General features: G+C 42.5%; 1 protein-coding gene across 3 annotated transcripts in view; it reads left to right on the forward strand.

Annotated features, from left to right (window-relative positions):
- The window catches only part of GALNT17 (polypeptide N-acetylgalactosaminyltransferase 17), a 443,347-nt gene that overhangs the window by 154,528 nt on the left and 267,232 nt on the right, over nt 1–21,587 (forward strand). For all 3 annotated transcript variants that reach the window (XM_073792034.1, XM_033839681.2, XM_073792035.1), the window contains one exon: nt 20,364–20,547. In XM_073792034.1, the coding sequence (XP_073648135.1) occupies nt 20,364–20,547 (184 nt within the window). The remainder of the gene's footprint in view (nt 1–20,363; nt 20,548–21,587) is intronic.

Raw genomic sequence — 21,587 nt, forward strand, 5'->3', positions numbered from 1 at the left:
ATTCAGGGTGTTTTTCATAGATTATTTCCTCAAACTCTGGCCATAAAGGTCATTTTCTAAGAGGTGGAGAATAACTGGGGCATGGAAGTGTGTATGTTTTCTTTTGGCCTCTTGTAACCACTTGCATCTTTCTTTAGTGAAATCTGCAAACTATTCTGCTTCTTCACCTGTGCAACTCTGCAGCCTGCAGGTGGAGCTGGGTAGGTCTGCTACCCACCCTGAGAGACAGGTGTCTGTTTCCTCATGGAATGCTCAACCTCTACTGGGCCTGCTTTTCCCATCTGAGAATTCTAGCAAGGGAAGAAAGCAAAGTCACGTGGAACGGGGAGGGGGGCATGAAAGGTGAACCGGGGAAGAGTGAAGATGGAGAAAACCGTCCTGGCCAAAGGATGCCTTGAGTTTGGGGGATTGCGGTGGCCTTGATTAGCTCTGGAGCTCTGAGGAATCGGCTTTTCCTGCGTGTTCACAGGCAGAATTAAGACCGAGATGTGGAAGATATCTCAATGAGGCTGATGTTGACTCTATTTAGAGAACATTTAAAATGAGCCCTGTGGAGGAGGCTGTCTGAGGGCTCACAAGTGAGTTTGTAGCTCTGGAGGTTTTTATTCTGAGGCTGGACTCTGCCCAGGCATCAGTGTGGAGGGTGTATACTGCGTTAGGTCAGGGACCGGAGTGGCCCTGCACGATCCTGAGATCTAGGTTTTTGCATATTTGGTCAGTTCATATTTATTGGTGGTGGAGGGTCTGTTCTGTATCGGCTGAGTTTATCAATTCTCCAAGAAGCTAGCTTTTACCACGTGTACATCTAGCAGATACATCCTAAGCTAGTGTTTATATTGCTGTACCTGGGCCTGCCCAGATCAAGAAGAATTTTGCCTCTTACTTTCCTTCTTCTGGTTTCTGGGGTTTGAATCAGGTGTTGAGAGACCTCACAATTTCCTACCCGGAGCCACACAACCCCGTAAGAGAATCTGTAGATTTCCAGATATAGTCATGTTATTCCACACTCCTTGTTTACTGATGGACGTGCTTCCTTGCTGTGTCCTCATTCTGTCATGTATGTTTTCACACTGGAGCTGCAGAGAGACGAGCTTGAAATCTGAGCTCCAAGCGGTCTCAGACACTCTTCTGTCACGTCCCTGTTTTACACGTGTGTGCGTTGTGGCAGGGATTTGTCTAAGGTCCTCATTGACTGGGCAGAGCTGGCCCTAGGATCTACAGACCCACACCCCACACATGCCGCGCTTTATTGCTTTTCTCTGTTAGGGTAATTGTTTTCCCATAGTGATCCCTAAAATAAAAGCAGTACATTTCTTTGCTCGCTTTTATAGCAGACTCCTTGGAAGAATTGCCTGGACCTGCTGCCTTCATTTCTTCACCTCTTGTTCTCTTTCGAAACTACTCTGGGCTTTGGTTCCCTGAAATTGGTTCTGCAAAATTCACTGATGTCTTGGCATTATCCAATCCAAGGGTTGGTTCTCGGACCCTATCATTTCCGGGTGTTCTGTCTACATTCCTCTCGGTTTTCCTTTCTTGGCTCTTCTCCTTCTGGTCCTCAGGATTCAGGCTTCCTTTTTCTCTGTGTATCTCTGTTGCCTAGGTGACTCCTCAAGGTTCCTGTCTTTAAATTCCCTTTAGACACTGGTGCATCTCAATTTTATATCTCCAAACCTGACCTCATCCCATATCATATGCTTGATATCTCCATTCTCCATATCTTATAAGCATCTCCAATTGAATATATCCCCCCAAACTCTTGATTCTGTCCACCTCACACCCCAAATCTTTTCCTTCCCTGCTTCTCCATCTTAGTTAATGGCACCAACATCCGACATTCTGCATCACTCAGGCCAGAAATGTGAAAGGGAGCTATTTTTGAAGCCTCTCTTTCTCTCATCTGTCTTCAGATAAGCAGAGGTTCGGCTGATCTGGGCTGAGTTCAGCTGGGCTTGGTTCTAAGCTACACATTGGATCCAGCTGCCCCATGTGTCTCTCCCCCTCCTTGGACCAGTGGGCCACCAAAAGCACGTTGTCATGATGATACCAAGATGAAGAAGCCAAGACCAGCAGTGCAAGCACATTTCAAACCTCTGCTCACGTCACAGCCGCTAGTCCCTTGTTGGCCAAAGCAAGTCTCATGGCCAAGCTGAAAGTTAAGCGTGAGAAAGTACACGCTGTCCAGCCAAAATGGTCAGGCTTAATATCAATGGAGTGGGATATGTACTCCTCCCAGGGGCATGGAGGGCAGAGAGTATATATCTGATGAACAGAAATCTAAAGTACCACCTTGGGGATGTGCTTAAAAGAAGAGAAGAAATTTACTTATAAGTAAATGAAATCTTGTCAGTAGGGTCTTTTGTGAAGAACTGGATGTGTGTTTTTTAAACTTGTGGTGCTTCTGAATAGCTCTTTGAGAATAGGTATTTTGTTTTCAGGTTCTAATAATGAATTAGGGATGGTGATGGTGGTGATGGTGATGGTGGTGGTGATGGTGCTGTGTGTGTGTGTGTGTGTGTGTGTGTGTGTGTGTATGTGTGTTGAAGGAAGGTGATACTGATGATTTTGGTGGGGTGAAGGAAGTAGAAACATTTCCCTAGGGTGGTTCATTTTGTCTGTCTTACTCTTCCCTTATCCCTCCTCTGAATTCATAATTTACCTTCTACGATGTGACCCCAGTTGTCACTCAAAATCTGTGGATCTGCACATATGATATTAAAAGATTAATGCTTTTTGCAGAATCTGGTGAAGGTTACTGTTGCTAATGTTCACTGCCCTCTCTCTCTCTCCTCTTTACCCCTCTCACTAGGAATAAGATCCTAGGCAGTCTTGCGGCATGAGAAGGGAGGAAAGAAGTTTCCTCTGAAAGCCATCAGGACCGGCAGGTGCTGAGTGAATGTGTCACGTGGCCTGGTCTGCAGTGTCTTGTGTGCGTTTGACGCCAGCAGATTTCTTAGGTTGTGGCAGAGGGCTTTCTTCCATTCAGCATATTTCCTACCCAGCCCTCGGTCAGCTTTATTTTCCTTTGTGTGGATTTGTAAGTGATGTGAGGCTAAGTGACACAATTAACCTGTAGTCACCGTCTTTCATCCATCTGCTCCAAGCGATCCCGACAATTGCCAAACTCTTCTATTCTTTATTTTGTTAGAAATATTCTTTTCACCTACACCCTCAGGCATATGAATCAACCGGAGCTTGGGCCAGGCCACAGACATGTGTTTATCACCTCTACACACAGAGAGATGCTTATGTCAATGTTTGCTTTGCACTGAGAATGGGATTCAGGGCTTTTTCATCCCTTTCATCACAGTTGCATGAAATCTGAGAGTGCATTTTGTTAAGGCATGCTTGGAGACCCAGATTCTAGATCCACCACTGACTACCTTCAGTGACCTAAAGAACATTCTTCATCCTCCTTGGGCCTTTCTTTTCTCGTGTGCTGAATGTGGATGGGGTTATTCTTAGGATCAAATTAAATAATCTTTGTAGAAATATTCCAGGAAGTCTAAAGTTCATAATGTAAGACATGTCATTTTGAATAAAACTGCAGTTTGAAAATTTATAGACAGCTTGTTGCAAAAGGACTTCAAGCACATAACAGTGATTCATATCTCTTGGAACTGCAAAGGCTGCATGAGCAGTTCGGTTAATGGGCAGAAATGTACTTCCAGGATTCTGGCTCCGGGGGTGGGGAGCACATGTCCAGAGACTTATTAGTCATCGTTTTGTCTTCTAGGACTGAATCCAGCAGTGGATGGCCATCTGTTATGGACTGAATGTTTGTGTTCCCCCCGCCCTGCCCAGTTCATATGTTGTGGCCCTAACCCCCATGTGATGGTATTAGGAGGTGTGCTTTTGGAATTAAATAGGATGAGATGAGATCATGGGTTGGGTCCCCATGATGGAATTAATAACCTTATAAGAAGAGGAAAAGACAAGCACAGTTTGCTCCTTCTCCATCATGTGAGGACACAGCAAGGAGGTGGCTGTCTGCAGGCCCTGACCAAGAACCCAGTCTGCTGGTACCTTAATCTTGAACTTCCCAGCCTCCAGAATTCTGATAAGTAAATGTCTGTTGTTGAAGCCACTTGATCTTTCCTATTTTGTTATAGTAGCTCGAACAGACTAAGACATCAAGGAAAATTTGAAAACATGGTCTTATAAAGATGATGGAAGGGATAGATGTGTTTAGTCTGGAAAAAAGAAAAAATGAGGACAGGTCATGATAATGTCTTGAAATATTTGAAAATGACCTGGAAGTGTAATTATTTGCATGATAGACGTAGAAGAGAGCAATAAGACCACATTTAAAAAAAAATTCAAGTGATTTAAACCAGAAAACAACATCAAAAACAGTTTCCTTATTTCTCCCACCCCCTACCCTTAGTCTCTGGCAACCACCAGACTGTTCTCTGTATCTATGAGCTTGGTATGTATATATGCATGTATGGATGTATGTTTAGGTTTCACATATAAGAGAGATCATACGGTATTTGTCATTCTCCGTCTGACTTATTTCACTTATCATAATGCCCTCAAGGTCCATCCATGTTGTCGTAAATGGCAAGATTTCATTCTTTTTTTTTATGGCTAGTATCCCATTGTATTTATACCTATCTACCTACCTATCTATCTACCTATCTATCTATCTATCTATCTCACAGTTTCTTTATCCATTCATTCATTGATGGACACTTACGTTGTTTCCATATCTTGGCTATTGGAAATAATGCTGCAAAATAATGTTGCAAAAGCAACGTGCAAAAGCGCGCTGTCGTGATGATACCAAGATGAAGAGGCCAAGACCAGCAGTGCGAGCACATTCCAAACCTCTGCTCATGTCACAGCCACTAGCACTGTTTACTCTTCAGCTCTGTGACTTCTCCTTGGCACTTCCTTATATGTTCCATCTCTGCTTTAGTTCTCATTGTGTTCATTCATTCTTCTCCCCAGTTTGGTGACCTTCTTTATGACCATCACTTGGAACTCTTTATCACGTCAATTACTTATTTCCATTTCATTAAGGTTTCTTCTGAGGTTTTATCTTGTTCTTTCATTTGAAGTGTATTCTTGTGTTTCTTCATTTTGCTTGACTCTCTGTGTAGGTTTCTGTACAGCAAGTGAAACAACCACCTCTCCCAGTCTTGAAGGCGTGGTCTTGTGTAGGAGATGAACCTTGTCATTCAGCCCTGCCTGAGCTCTTATCTCTTAAACCTCTGTGCTTGTCCAAGCAGCCTGTTGTATTTTTAATAGCTCCCAGTAATTGAGGATGCACAAGACCTGTCAGTGTCCCAAAGGGGAGCACCTCGGTACCTAGATTCAGACTGACTAGAAGCCAGATCCTCAGGGATCAGCTTTGAGAAGTGTGCAAATACATACAGTCCTGTGGGCCTGAAAGCATAAACCCTGATAGCCACCAGAGCCAGGTCGTCTGGGGGTGTCCCCTGGTGGCAGTTACAAAAACTGGGGCTCCAGATGAGTGTATAAGCTCTCTTCTGGGTGATACCAGGGAGCTACAGCAAGGCAGAGGGAGAGCACCAGAATGGCGTCCACAGCCTACATTCCTTGAGACCACCTCTGTAGGCCACTAAGTGTGTGCAATCCTGAAGCCTGCCCCTCAGGGTGAAGCCCCAGGACCGACAAAGCGGACTCCTTCTCAGAAATACTGGGGGGGTGCCTCAGTCTGCTGTCTGTGCAGTGGCCTGGGGTGGTAGCCTGCCAAGAACCTTCTCTCTGATTCCATAGTCTGTGGGACCCAGTAATGCAGTACCCCTGGCCCCCTGCCACCAAAGGCAGGCACTCATGGGGTTACCCCCTGGGTGGCAACTGCAAAAACTGGGGCACCAGATATAGAAACCAGGGAACCAGAGGCTTGCAAAACTCCCCTTCAGGAAACACTGGCACTCTAGAGCACAGCAGAGGATGAGTATGAAGATAGCTGCCCCCTGTAGTCTCTAGAAGGGATTACAACCAGGCCTTAGATGCATGTTTAATTAGAATCTTTCCCCTAGGCCACAGTCATGATAATTAGCTAACAGGCCTCCTTCATGGAACGACTGATTGCTTGGGTCTGTTGCCTGCTACTGCACCCATGGGGTGGGAGCTGTTTAAGAACTCTTTCTTCGTTGTTTACAGCTCTGGAGGACCCGTAAGCATAAGCCCCACTGGCCTCCAGAGCCAGCCGATCAAGTGGCATCCCCTGGATGGCAGCCACAAACACTGGGGCACCGGATGTAGGCAACAGCACTCTGCTGGTAGATACTGGTGCTCTAGAGCAGAGGGAGGGTACAAAGATGGAGCCTGCCAGTCTCAGTCCCTGGAGAGTGTTCCAGCAACCTCGTAGATGTGTATTAAACTAGACGCCTACCCCTCAGACCAACGCCTCCACATAAACGGTTGAGCCTCCTTCACTTCAAGTCTAGGCGCGATCCATCAGCTGCCTCTTTGCTGGTTCCTGGGATGGGCGAGTCTGAGCTCGTGAGCCTTTAAGAGCGGATTCTCGGATTGCTTCCGTTTTGTGGGTTTCAGGACGCAAGCCCTGTTAGTTTTCAAAGTTAGATGTTTGAGGGCTCCTCTTTCAAGCGTGTGTCTTAAAGGTTGGGATGCCTGATGTGGGGTTCGAACCGTTTGTTCCTCTGGGAGAAGCTCTGGGTTTTGAGTTCCCTCCTGATTGTGGGTCACTGTGCCAGGGATGGGGTTTATGGTGTGCCAGCCTCTCCTACCTGCTTCAATGTGGTTTTCCCCTTGTTTGTCCGGTGTGTAGTTGTTATTCAGCCAGCTTTCAGGTTCTTAAAAGAGGAAATTGTTCCATATGTAGCTGTAGACTCAGTGTGTCCATGGGAGGAGGTGAGCTCAGGATCTTCCTCCCTTGCCATCTTGAACTGAAACTCCAAGTTAAACATTTTTGAAATTTTATCTAGTTGAGCTGTAAACCAGGAATGCCTTGCCTTGCAAGGTGGTGAGTTCATTATTCCTGGAGGAACACAGTACAAACTGGGTGGCCACCTCTCTGGAATTCCTGCACTTGATGGGGCAGGGTGCTGGCGGAGTTGATCTCTCTTTCCTTCCAACTCAAGATTGTGAGTCGGAACCCAAGTGTACTATTTGCCTTAGGCTTAGAGAATGATTTACTCAGTTCTCTTCCACGAGGAAGCAACTGATGTACTTGAACTCTTATGCCCTCATTGAAGATATTAAGACTGACGTAACCTGTGGACATGATGTCTGGGGAACACTGAGGATACAGGGCAGAAAATGTCAAAATCAGCATAATAATGCAGATGTCCACAAAAGTCAAGATCTTCATACTAATATATGAACTGGGGAATCAAGAAGGATTTGACATGAGTTCATGAAGCAGTGTTTACCCATTTCTGACATGTCCCCAGGAAATTTCTGTATCAACATCAGCACGTGGTATATTTGGTCAGTTCATCTTACCATGCACTTACTCATTCATTTATTCACTCGCGTTGCTCATCCATCCATTCCTTCATGTGTACAACATGTATGAGGTGCTTACTGTGAGCAAGGCTATCTGTAAGACACAGAGATGTCACCCTGTTTGCAAGAAGCCTGTGCCCTTGGGAGTGAACAGTCAAGGACACCTATAATAGGATAGAAGCAAGGCTGTGGTTGAGAGTTCTACCAAGGAGCGGCATCTGACTTTCTGGGTTGGGTAGCGCTCAGCAAGGATTTGCAGTGTTGTGTTGAGTAGCAGGGATGACTGGCAGAGGCACTGAGAGGCAGTGGCTACTTAGAAGCATCAGAAGTGGGTGGGGTGGCTAAAAGGATGCCACAGAGAGGAAGGTGGAGGATGAGGCTGGGCAGGGAGTCAGCTAGGGAGTGGCTTTGTCCATTACATGACAGTTTTTGGATTTTTTTAGGCAGAAGGAATGCACTAATGAATTTTAAGCTTCGTGGTCAGATGTGCATGTTAGAAAGCTCACTTTGCAAGACACAGTGTTAGGAGTTGACCGCAATGACTCAAGGAAGAGATGGCTTGCTTTTGAATCTGGGTGGCAGCAGAAGGGATGGAGAGGAGGAACAGAGTCCAGAGGTGTGAGAAACTAGCGCCAGGGGTCCTTGGAGTAATGAATTTGAAATGTTATAGTTAGATAGATAAAGGGAATGTGTATTATATAGCACAACTTATATAGTGAGCACGTATGTTTAACATTAATATTATATATATATGTAATAAAGTGCTTAGTATAATGCTTTGTATCTAATGACCATTTGTCAGTAAAACTAACATTTGTATCCAAAAATGGTGCTTCCACTCTCTCTTTCGGCAGTATTTCCGGATGAGCTTTTCTGTTCCATTGATCCACCTGTCATTTCTTCTTTCATTATCTCACTATCTTTTTTTAAAGTGATTTTTATGGGAGTATAGTTGATTTACAATGTTGCATTAGTTTCAAATGTACAACAAAGTGAATCAGTCATACATGTACATGTATCTACTGTTGTTTTAGATTCTCTTCCCACATAGGTCATTACAGAGTATTGAATAGAGTTCCCTGTGCTCTACAGCAGGTTCTTATTAGTTATCTCTTTTATATATAGTAGTGGGTATGTGTCAGTCCCAGTCTCCCAATTTATCCCTCCCCCACTTTCCCCCTTGGTAACCATAAGTTTGTTTTCTACACCTGGGATTCTATTTCTGTTTTGTAAATAAGTTCATTTGTACCAGTTTTTTAGATTCCACATATGAGCGATAGCATATGATATTTGTCTCTGTCTGACTTACTTCACTCAGTATGACAACCTCTAGGTCCATCCATGTCGCTGCAAATGGCATTATTTCGTTCTTTGTTAAATGGCTGAGTAATGTTCCCTTATATGTATGTACTCACTATCTTAATAATTAGAGCTTTTCAGTGTGTTTTCCTAGCTGATAGGTTAACTCCCTTCCTGGCTCTTCTTCACACATTCCTCTTTGTCTCTGTGATCATGCTGGCTTCCTCGGGAAGGCCCCCTCACCCTCCCAGGTGTACATGGAATTCCGGAATAAGCCTGGAATTACTGCTCACTATTAAGCTTATGGCTGTGACTTCCTGAGTGTCTGTAAGTTTTATCAGCTTCCAAATGCTTTGACATCGTGTGGGATCTCCCTGGGACTCTGTGACTTTCAGGAGGCGTTGGGGCCTCTGTAGAGACCCCCCAACACACGCTTTCCCAATGGAAGAAGGCCATGCGACATGCTGGGCTCTTTGGCTGTGTGTGTGTTTGTGTGTGTCCGTGCGTGTGTGTGTTGTGTGTGTCTGTGTTGGTGGGTGTGGTTCCCCCACACTAGGCTGTGGCTGCCAAGATGACGAGGAGCTTTATGGGTTGACGAGGCACCAGACTGCATTTTGTTTCTGTCTCTACCCTGGAGTGTGTGCGTGTGTTTTGAGTTGCGTCCCTGTTTCTGAAAGAATAACGCTGGTTATCTGTAAACTCGTCAGTGACCCTGGAGAAAATGATGTCATTAGTTGTATGCAGGGAGGTGGGAAGGTAGCTGCGAGCTGACTTACAACCTTGGCCATGGAGCCTTTGTAGCTTGGGCCAAACCGAAGACAGAGGTGGGCAGAGTGATTTATTCTTGCTGAGCAGTTATCGAGCCAGGAGACCTCGGGACTCCTGGGCTCAGTGTGAGATAGATGAAGCTGCTTCCTCATCCACGTGAGGTGTCCTGCAGAAATTTGGTGTTGACTCAACTGCACTAGAAGGGGATTTCTCAAATTTCAGAGGTGGAGGTTATTTTTATTAATTAATATTTGGAAAATTGGGTGGCTATTTGAGAAAAGAATATATAGTTTAGAGCATCTCTGCTCTAACCTCTCTGCATCTATGTAAATTTCCTCTCAGTCACCATAGCACTTTTTTTTTTAACATCTTTATTGGAGTATAATCGCTTTACAATGGTGTGTTAGTTTCTGCTTTGTAACAAAGTGAATCAGCTATACATATACATATGTCCCCATATCACTTCCCTCTTGCATCTCCCTCCCTCCCACCCTCCCTAACCATAGCACTTTAATTAGTATTGCTTTATTTCTTAATATCAGACAGGGCCCCCCCCTCAGTTTTCTTCTTTTAGAAAAATATCTAAGTTTTATTACCTCTGTGTTCTTCTAGGTTAATTTTAGAACCTTTTGTTATGTTTCAGAAAAAAAATTCCATTTGGAATTACATTAAACCTGTACATTAAAAAGAAATAATGGTATCTTCATAACATTCCATCTTCTAATTAAGAAACATGTCTCCCTCTGTCAGTTTATATATGTCTCATTTTATCCATTTAGTAAACTTTTATAATTTTCCTCCTATTGGTTAAAGTTATGTCTAAGTGTACTGTCATAGTTGTTGCTTTTACAGATAGAAAGTTTTTTACATTTGATACTCTGGTTGGTTATAGCCAGAATGCAAAACACTGCCCTGGAAGCACTTAATGTCGCTGGCATGGCCATCTTCAAGGTTACCAGGGCCCTTTTCACTGCCAAACCAAATGGCCCTTTTCAGGCTTGATCTCCCTGTGACATTCATCAGTGTGGACTCTCTTTTTCTTTATGAATATACACGTACTATAATATGTAGTGGTAATCCCTCTTCTCTTCTCCTAGTAGATGTTTTTCTCATGGGTATTTACTTTTCTTTCTCAACATCACTTTATAATAGATGGCTCCAAGTTCAATCTTCACATCTCATCCCTACTCATCCATATATACTCAGCCGTTTTTAAGACCTTTCTATGGGTCAGGCACTGGGATGACCACATCCCTGCCATTAAGTACCTAGACGTGGAACCATAGGAGAAGCCTTCCTACGGGACAGGTAAGATGCTGTATCTGTCAGGATCCCAGCAAGAAACAAGTGGCACACTCAGAAGGGGTGATTAAAGGGATTTTAGCAAAACATTTACAAAGGTTTGGGCAGAGTTAAGAGAAATCAGCAAGGAATGACAAGGCATGGTGAATTACTCCAAGGCTAGGAACAGAGGAGGAAGCAGTTGCCATGCCAATGCCTAAAGGGGCAGGAAGAGGGAGAGGTTAACAGAACACGGGGTTAGCTCTAAGCCTAGGCTAACCCTAGGAGATACCTGCCTGAACACAGCTGTGCCATGGTAGCATGCAGCCTCTACCAAACCACACCTGGTCGGGAGGGAGCTGGGGGATAAATACCCCAACCTCTCTCTCTTCTTGTCCATCAGTTTCCTCAAGGCAGCTCCTGGTGGTTGAGCCCAACCCAAAGCCAGAAGGCAAGGGAACCCATGATGCTGTCTAAATAGGTCTGTCTCCTGGGGCATAAAGCAGAGAAAAAGGGTGGAGAGAAACATGAAGAATATTCAGTAGAGGTGCTATGGGATGGCTGACCTCAATTTGTCCTTCCTTCTTCCTTACCTTCAACTTCTTGCCAATAGCATCCCTTGGCTCTGCGGTCTTCAGCTACAGTAACTCAAGAGGCAGCGCCTCTTGAGGGAGAAGAAGGCAAGGCCTGGGGCCAAGCAGCCACCCCATTCTCTTCCCTCTTTCCCTCCTTCTCTTTGCCAATTGCAACTTCCATGCCTACACGTTCACATCAGTCTGCAGCGGCTACAGTTGCTTCTGGCCAAAAAGCAAAGGGCACTTTCAGAAAAGAAGGTTCCCTGGGTGCATGGAGCCATCCCAGCTTGTCCCAGTGGCATCTTCTCCCAGCTAAGTAAGGACCAACTTGAGTCTTGTTGGTGAACTCGAACTGTTATTTATTGTTGCCAGCAGTCTCTGGGACCTGCTAAGTAAGCACATTAAAATGCACGTGAAAATTTTTGCTGCTTTGTTGAACCTTTCTGGCAGATTCAGTTGGGGGGAAAATGGAACACATGGACCACAAAATATATAATTCATAGTTGTCACATTGCACTCTGAGGAATGATCTTTTTTGAGGCTGCTAAGTGGGTGCCTTTCATGATGGAAGAAATAATGCCACAGAAAGGGAAAAAAAATCTCACTTGGGAGGTGGTTTTCCCCAGGTGTCCTTGGTAGGATTAGCCTGCATTCCTAGACTTAATTCCCATGCCATTTTGTAATAAATTCCCTCCCTGGCCCCTCTGCCTGCATTGGAAAGGCTGTCCATGGGAGCATGCTGGGCAAACACAGCTGAGATGCATTTTAGCTCCGAGGTGGCATTTTATGACCTGGGATTGGAAGCTATCTATTTAGACTGGACAAAAGAAATGCTGTATTGTCAAGGGGAGAAAAAGGTGTGCACAGATGTAATAAGAGGAAGAATCAGACGTTTTCCAGCGAAGCTGCTGAGTTAAGCTGAAGGTCAATTCTGCTCCATTTGGGCAGTCTCTCTTCTTGACCCTTGGGCTCTATTCTGGCAAGAAAACCGCAGAAGGCTGAGTTTCTGACTTTTGAGAAGAGGCTGCAAATATTGGGGAGGGAAAAGGGAAACCCAGGGTGAATGATCAAAAGCAGACAAAACGAGAAAAACCCACTGTCAGTAGTCTCTTTATCATCTTCTAAAATTATGTAATATTTCCCACATCATATATATCACATATGTGTCAGGTGATAATTATATAATGAATACTAGCCGTGTCTCCCTCCCAGCTTTACAATGGAGCCTTACCAGGTCCTTTGGGTGTCCTTCTCCCATCATAATCGATGCTCTTTTTTACTGCTGTTTATAGTTTCAGTACATAGATTTTTATTTCTAAACTATATTTTGATTACTTTTTGAAACTTTGTATAAATGGAATTCTATGCATTTTTTAAACATCTTTATTGGAGCATAATTGCTTTACAATGCTGTGTTAGTTTCTGCTGTGTAACAAAGTGAATCAACTATACATATACATATATCCCCATATCCCCTCCCTCTTGCATCTCCCTCCGACCCTCCCTATCCCACCCCCCTAGGTGGTCACAAAGCACCGAGCTGATCTCCCTGTGCTATGTGGCTGCTTCCCACTAGCTATCTATTTTACATTTGGTAGTGTTTATATGTCCATGCCACTCTCTCACTTCATCCCAGCTTACCCTTCCCCCTCCCTGTGTCCTCAAATCCATTTTCTATGTCTGCATCTTTATTCCTGTCCTGCCCCTACGTTCTTCAGAACCTTTTTTTTTTGATTCCATTTATATGTGTTAGCATACAGTATTTGTTTTTTACTTTCTGACTTACTTCACTCTGTATGAGTCTCTAGGTCCATCCACCTCACTACAAATAACTCAATTTCGTTTCTTTTTATGGCTGCGTAATATTCCATTGTATATATGTGCCACATCTTCTTTATCCATTCATCTGTCAATGGATAGTTAGGTTGCTTCCATGTCCTGGCTGTTGTAAATAGAGCTGCAATGAACATTACTGTATATGACTCTTTTTAAATTATGGTTTTCTCAGGGTATATGCCCAGTAGTGGGATTGCTGGGTTGTATGGTAGTTCTATTTTTAGTTTCTTGAGGACACTCCATACTGTTCTCCACAGTGGCTGTATTAATTTACATTCCCACCAACAGTGCAAGAGGGTTCCCTTTTCTCCACACCCTCACCTGCATTTATTGTTTTCAGATTTTTTGATGGTGGCCATTCTGACCGGTGTGAGGTGATACCTCATTGTAGTTTTGATTTGCATTCCTCTAATGATTAGTGATATTGAGCATCCTTTCATGTGCCTCTTGGCCATCTGTATGTCTTCTTTGGAAAAATGTCTATTTAGGCCTTCTGCCCATTTTGGATTGGGTTGTTTGTTTTTTTTTTTTTGATATTGAGCTGCATGAGCTGCTTGTATATTTTGGAGATTAATCCTTTGTCAGTTGCTTCATTTGCAAATATTTTCTCCCATTCTGAGGGTTATCTTTTAGTCTTGTTTATGGTTTCCTTTTTTGTGCAAATGCTTTTTTTTTTTTCTTTTCTTTTTTTTTTTTTTGCGGTACGCGGGCCTCTCACTGCTGTGGCCTCTCCCATTGCAGAGCACAGGCTCCGGACGCACAGGCTCAGTGGCCACGGCTCACTGGCCCAGCTGCTCCGCGGCATGTGGGATCTTCCCGGACCGGGGCACGAACCCATGTCCCCTGCATCGGCAGGCGGACTCTCAACCACTGCGCCACCAGGGAAGCCCTGTTTTTCCTTTTTTCTTTTGCCCTACCCAGGTACGTGGGGAGTTTTTTTGCCTTTTGGGAAGTCTGAGGTCTTCCATCATTCAGTAGGTGTTCTGTAGGAGTTGTTCCTCATGTAGATGTAGTTTTGATGTATTTGTGGGGAGGAAGGTGATCTCCACATCCTACTTGTCCGCCATCTTGAAGGTGCCCCTCAATTCTGTGCATTTTTGATGCTTGCTCTTTACGTGAAGTCTATGAGATTTATCTGTTTATCTGCAAGTCATTCATTCTCATTGCTGTATAGTATTCCTTTTTAATGAGTGTATTACCATTTATTTACCATTCTTCATTGTATTTTGAACACTGGATTCTTCCTTCCTACAAAATTTCCTGGGCGGAGTATTTGTGTGTTTGTTCGGAGCTGGGTGGAATGTCTTATTCTGTCTCCATTACTTTTGGATGGTCAAATAATTAACCCTTCTAAGCCTCCATTTTTTTCATCTCTAAAGTGATCATGGTAATATCTACCCTGCCTGCCTAAGAGAAAAATGGATGCAAAAGCATTTAAAAATTTTAAAGCCTAAACAACAGTCAACAGTGGGTGGGGAGAGAGTGGTCAAGTGGATTTATGAAGACAGCAGAAAGTTTAAGCACTTGGTTGGTATTGAGATGTTTCTCCATCCTTTTAAGCCTTCCTTGAAGTCTTGAGCTTCAAAGGAAGCTTCAGTGAGGGAACATGCATGCAGAGTACAGAAGTAGTAAGTCCTAAAGTATGCAGCTCCTCCTGTAGATATGGTGGAAGCATAAGAGGGCGTGTGGTCAGAGAACACTTCCTGAGCATCGTCTCTTTGTTCTTGCTACTCAACATCTTGGCCCTCCCACTCCTTACAATGGCTACCTTCCCCTCCAAACTGATAGCTGCCAGGGTTCATGTTTTGGGCCTCCTCTACCTTCTGAACTTCCATGCCCACGTGTTTCAGCTCCCCACTGGGCATATGATCCTATCTGAATGTCCCATGAATGCTCCATATACCACATGTAGAGAGCAGAATGCATCTTCTCGTACTTTCTTCTGTGTGCCCTGTTTTGTGAGTGGTATTGCCACTCAGTCCTCTCGCTGGAAACCCCAAGCTCACTCACTTATTCCTTCTCTCTCACCCTAACTCGTGTCTGTCTCCTGCCTTGTGATGATATCTCTTAAATGTTTCTCAAATCTCTCCTCTCTTTTTGATCACCACCCCTCATACCTTAACATGATGCCCCTTCTATCCTGGTCTGGGCTACTGCAGCAGCTCCAGAACTAGTCTCCTTATCTGTCACAGAGACCAGGTTTTATTCTCCCTTGTATCTCTAACTATATCCAGAACTCAGGTCTCATCTTCCTTTAACAGCTGCAGAACCTTAACAAAGTTACCACGTTCTCAGATTCAGTGTCCTTATTTGTCAAACAGAGATCATTATCATACCTTCCTCATGAGGTTTTCAAAAGATTAGATGAAACAGTGATAGAATATATGTCAAGCACTTAGCAGGGTGCTTCCCAGCACGCAACAGATGCTCAATAAATGGTAGTTGGCCTTACTGTTAGTGCCTGGGGTCTGTCCTTGTGCTGTCTACCTTCTAGGTAAAAATTGTAAATTGTGCCTCAGATCCTGTTACTTTCCTTCTCCATGCTTTAGGTACCTTGTCACGTACAGATAAAATCTAACCTCAAGGGAACCAAGGCTGCATAATGAATCTCGTGGGCCCTAAGCACTTTGGCCTTCACAGAAAAACAATAAAACAAGAATTTAAAAAAGAGTATTAAAAATCTTATTTGATAACTGTGTCTTTCTGATTTTAAAAGAAATTTAAACATCTTCCTGAACCCTTAAAAATATTGGGGGACCTAGGCACTGTGTTTACTGTGATGAATAGATAAGTCCTCCCTGAAGGGACCATGTACCTTCTCTCTATCTCTTTTTATCCCCAGTCTTGCTGAGGTTATTTCCTCCCACCCATCTTTTTTTCTTTTAGTTTCTCTCTCTCTCTTTCCTCCCTCCCTCCCTCCCTTCGTTCCTTCCTTTCTTCCTTCCTTCCTCTTTCTCCATCCTTGCCTGTTACTCCTTTCTTACTTGATGTCTTTCTTTTGTTTCATTAGTTTTTGTTCTTTTGTTTATTATTGCTTTCTTTGGGCTTCCTCTCTTTTTTTTTCTAATTCCTTGGGTTATATGCTTACCTTATTAATTATCAGTTCTTCCTTTTCCCCCCTTAATATACACATTTATATAGTTACTTCCAAGTATTGCATTAGCACGATCCTACAAGCTTTGAGATGTACTGTTTCATGTTCTGTTAGTTTCATGTAACTTCTAATGGCAATATGATTAATTATTTGACCCATATTTGTTTTAGAAGTCTTTTAAAACTGCCCAAATGTGTGAATCCTTTGTGGTCTTTTATTGTTGGCTTCTGTTTTTTATTGCTTTATGTTCAAAGATGATCTGTAAGCTAGGTTGAGACTTTTTTGTGGCCTGTCAATTGTTTAAATGTTCCATATACTCTTGTAGAGAATGTACAGTTATTAGAAAGTCAGGTACAATGTCCATTAGATCAAACATCTTAATTTTGTTGTTCAGTTCTACCGTATCTTTGCTCAATTTTTGTCCTTCTCTGTTCAGTACTGAGAGATGTGTTAATATTTCCCACTATGATTGTGGATTTGTTCATTTCTTCTTGTAATGTGGTCCATTTTTGCTTTATGTGATTTGAAGCTATGTTGTTAGGTGCTTGGCAGTTTGTTATTCCTAAGAGCTTCTGGTGGATTGCTACTTTTATCATTATGTAACGACCTTCTTCATCCCCATAAGGCTGTTTGCCCTAAAGTCTGTTTTTATCTGATGTTTATAGAGCGATTCCAGCTTTCTTTTGGTTAGTATTGTCATGGTCTATATTTTCTTTATCCAATTCCACTCTGTTTTTTTAATATTGATTGTATTCATTTTGTGTAGTTACTATAACCAATTACCATAATCTTGATGGCTTCGAACAACAGAAATTTTTTCTCTCGCAGTTTGAGGCTAGAATTCTGAAATCGAGATGTTGGCCGAGCCATGCTTTCTCTGAAGGGTCTGGGAAGTAATCCTCCCTTTCCTTTTCCTGGCTTCTGGGAGTTGTTAGCAATCCTGGGCATTGCTTGGCTTGCAGTTGTATCCTTCAATATCTGTTGTCAAATGACCTTCTTCTCTCTGTGTATCTGTGTTTCTATCTCTAAATTTTTCTCATATGAGTACACCAGTTATATTAATTTGATTACATATACAAAACCCCTATTTCCAAATAAGGTCATACTCATAGGTTCAGGGTAGACAGGGGGCCACTGATCAACTCAGTACCTTCATAACTAGAAATTATGAAACATTTAAGGCGTACAAAAGGTCTCGTATTCTGTGCACGTTTGAGCTCCAAAACGCCAGCCTTTAGTTAATGAGCAATGCATCCTTCACCCCATCCCAGCAGATAGTCTCAGCTCTGATTATAACTTACCTCTGGGTGTTTCCTTTAACTTATTGCAAGCTCAGCTATGCATTTACAGTATTAAAAAAGTTTTCATTCAGAATTTCTAGGTAGTTTATTGGAAAGTTTTCCTGTTGTTTTAGCCTTCCATCTTGCTGGAAATAGAATTGTCTATCATCAGTGGGTTTTTAAAAATAGCTTTATTGAGATTTTTTTCACATGATATCATTCATCCACTGAACGTGTACAATTTAGTGGCTTTTAGTTTATTCACAAAGTTGTGCAAACATCACCACACTCTATTTCCGGAACATTTCCATCACCCAAAAAAGACACTCGATACACGTTAGCAGTCACTCCCCATTCCCTCCCCAAATACCCACCACCCTAAGCAGATACAGATCTACTTTCTATCTCTATAGATGTGCCTATTCTGTGCATTTCAGGTAAACAGAACCATACTGTATGTGGTCTTTCCCGTCCAGCATTATTTCTTTGGCATGTTTTCAAGGTTCACTCATGTTGTATATATCACTACGGACAGTCTCTGACTTACAGTGGTTCGATTTATGAGTTTTTTGACTTTATGATGGTACAAAAGTGATAAGCATTCAGTAGAAACCATACTTTGAATTTTGATCTTTTCCTGAGCCAGCAATATGCAGTACGGTGCTGTCTTATGATGCTGGGCAGTGGCAGCGAGCCACAGCGCCCAGTCAGTCACGTAACGTGAAGGTAAACCGCCAACACATTTACAACCATTTTGTACCCATGCAACCATTCTGTTTTACACTTTCAGTACAGTATTCAATACATTCCATGAGATATTCGACACTCTTTATTATAAAACATGCTTTGTGTTAGAATGCGTTTGCCCAACTGTAGGTAAGTGTTCTGAGCATGTTTAAGGGAGGCTAGGCTAAGCTGTGATGTTTGGTAGGTTAGATGTTTTAAATGCATTTTCAACTTACGATATTTTCAACTTATGATGGGTTTATCGGGATGTAACTCTTTTGTAAGTTGAGGAAGATCTGTACTTTTTAAAAAAGATCGTTTTTTTTTATTGCCAGATAATATCACATTGCGTGGATGTACCGCATTTTGTTTTATTCACTTATCCGTTGATAGACACAGCTAATATGAATAATGCTTCTATGAACATTTGTGTACAAGTTTTCAAGTGGGCATATCTTTTCATTTCTCTAGGGTAAAAAATGGAACTGCTGGATCAGATGGTAAAACTACGCTTAGCATTTTGAAGAACTGCCAAAGTATTTTCCAAAGTAGCCGCACCGTTGTGCGTTCCCACTAGTAATGTCCTATCGGGAGTGATTTTAAAATCCAACACAGGTGTCTGTACTTGACCTGGGATGCATCCTTACAGATTTTGGAGCACAGTGAAGGTGATGTTATTGGAATGGTTGGTGCACGGTGATGTGGCATGAGAGATTAAAGGCCAGGAAGCAGGTCACCTCCTGTGACCAGGAAGTGTTGGAGTAATCCAGTTCTCAGTTGATGGTTCCTCTGTTGGGCTAGTGGAGGGCAGAAAAGATGTCAGGGTTCCCGAAAAACACCATGGACGGTGGAAATGATTCCCAGGTAGCAAAATGATGTTCACTGGAGACCAATCCTGAGATGCTTGCTGAACCTTTCCTTTTTGATTTTATATCACAGAAAATAAATGTTTATTTTCAGAGAAGCAGGAAACGGAATACAGGTGTCGCCATTATGGGGTGGAGGAGCATCCTGTGACTGGAGCAGATTTACTGGCCTTTGACTTACTTGAGGATGCCTTCCTGGGAGTTTGTGGTCCTCCTAGGCTTTGTGGTCTGCCCTCCATGAAAGCTGAGGATGCTGTTTACATCTCTGGTCCATGGTCTTCCTGCCCGTGGCAGGAAGTGGGGTGTGTGTGTGCACACGCCTGACGGTGAACAGGGTAGCTCGGGCATTTGAAATAGCAAAAGAGAATGAGAGCCCTTAACAGCAAGAGTTTTCAAGCCGAGAAGTAAAACCTCCCATAACTGTAGGATTTCAAAATTGCCCATCAAGCTGTCTATCGTTTAATGGACCAATAGGTATAAAGCTACCACCATCCTGGGAACGTGCAGTTGCTCAATGAGGCTTGTCACCGAGGCCTTCTACTCTTCTGGGCACGGTTATCACCCTTATGGGTTTTTCTTCTCTGTGATTTATTCTCAAACATTTTGTATTTCCTTTTTGCCATTTAAATGAGATTTAAATAAAACCATTAGGTATAGAACGGTGGCAGATGGTTACACACTTTAAACTCATGATAGAATCAATCTGTATATTATTCTCTGTTCAAATGAAGCAAAAACACCTGCAGTCTGGAAGTTCCTTATTGCTGCCTTTTCTGTGTTGTACTGCGCACCTCCTGGAATATCTAGCCTTGTGGTAATTGATCATGAAGAAAGGAAATCAGGCAGGGATGACAGCCCGAGTTCTGTCCCATTTTGTGTGTCTTTCTTGGTCCACATGTCCCCTGCTTTTGGCAGTCTCTCCCTTTTATAGACCGCCCCTGCCATCCACCCCATTTCCCAAAAGGAGGGAGAGGCTCTTCATGGGTGACCAGCCTTCACCCCACACCTCACAGTTGCTCTGACCTTCCTCTCAACTGAAATGTGTTCAGGACATAGTCTGATATCAGCAAATCGAGAACATAATTTTTTCTGTGACAGGTAATGTTAAAATTTCCACTGAAGCTATGTCTGAGCCTGAGTGGCATATCCTGGTATGGTGATTTTCAAATAATTCTTTTTCTCTCCCTCCTTTTTCTAGGTTTATCTAAATCCCTTGGGCTCATTGAAGGTTATGGTGGGCGGGGCAAAGGGGGCCTTCCTGCTACCCTTTCCCCGGCTGAAGAAGAGAAAGCCAAGGGACCCCATGAGAAGTATGGCTACAATTCCTACCTCAGTGAAAAAATTTCACTGGATCGTTCCATTCCGGATTATCGTCCCACCAAGTAAGTTCTGATTCAGTCACTCAGAGGCGCTTGCTTTATCAGATGGCTGGGCGTGGACCCATGTCTGTGACATTTTCTTGTGTTACTTGTAACTAGTGGAGGGGCTTTTATCTTGTCTCCTCCATAATCAATAAATAGTACTACTGATTATGAAAATAAATAGAGCTAAATAAGAATTTTTAATTTTTATAAAATAATACAGAAGCATAGAGAAAGGTCCGTGATACAAAAAATTTTTAAGTAAAAATTAAAAAATCAACATGATCTCATTACCTAGAGGTGGTGACTAGTAAAATACTAGTATTTTGTCTTTGAGTCTATTTTCTATACAGATTATGAGCATATGGTGTGTTTCATTTATCCTCTTTTTCATTTATTATTTCATGAGCATTTTCTGATGGTATTAGTTATGATCATTATTTTCATTGTTAGAAATCTAGATTATTTCCAGATTTTCATTATTATAAATATGAACTATTTATAATATTATAAATAGTTATAATTTTTATAAAATAAATTTTCATTTTTATAAATAAAAATTGATAAAAAATTTATTTTAAAATTTTCATTATTATAAATAACACTTGGATGGATATCTCCCCACTCAAATCTTTATGTATATTGATTTGATATTTACTTTCTTAATCCACACTTCTAAAGGTGTAATCCTTAGATCACATTGTAGGAGTACTTTTGGAGGCCCTAGATAAATATAGCGCTATTTTCCTCCGGAAAGTTTATAGAAGTTTCTGCTCCTATTGGAACTTTACTAGACCCTTCCCAAACTGGGTACTAGCATTTAAATAATGCTTTTCCCAGCTGGTAGGTGAAAGAGTACATCCTGTGATTGTTTCAACTTACAATTTTTGTTTGAGATTCTTACCTTTGAAACAGTTTGCTTGTGTCTTGGTTGGTTTATGAGAGGTCTTTGTTCTGTGCTCTCAGATTTAAGAATTATTTGTTTTCTCTTTGTGAAAGAAGAGAGATTGGTGGGAAAATCAAGATGCTGGGGGAAAATATCCTATTTTCTAGGCAGTAGT

This window comes from Tursiops truncatus, chromosome 15 (assembly GCF_011762595.2).
Source record: "Tursiops truncatus isolate mTurTru1 chromosome 15, mTurTru1.mat.Y, whole genome shotgun sequence".
Lineage (NCBI taxonomy): Eukaryota > Metazoa > Chordata > Mammalia > Artiodactyla > Delphinidae > Tursiops > Tursiops truncatus.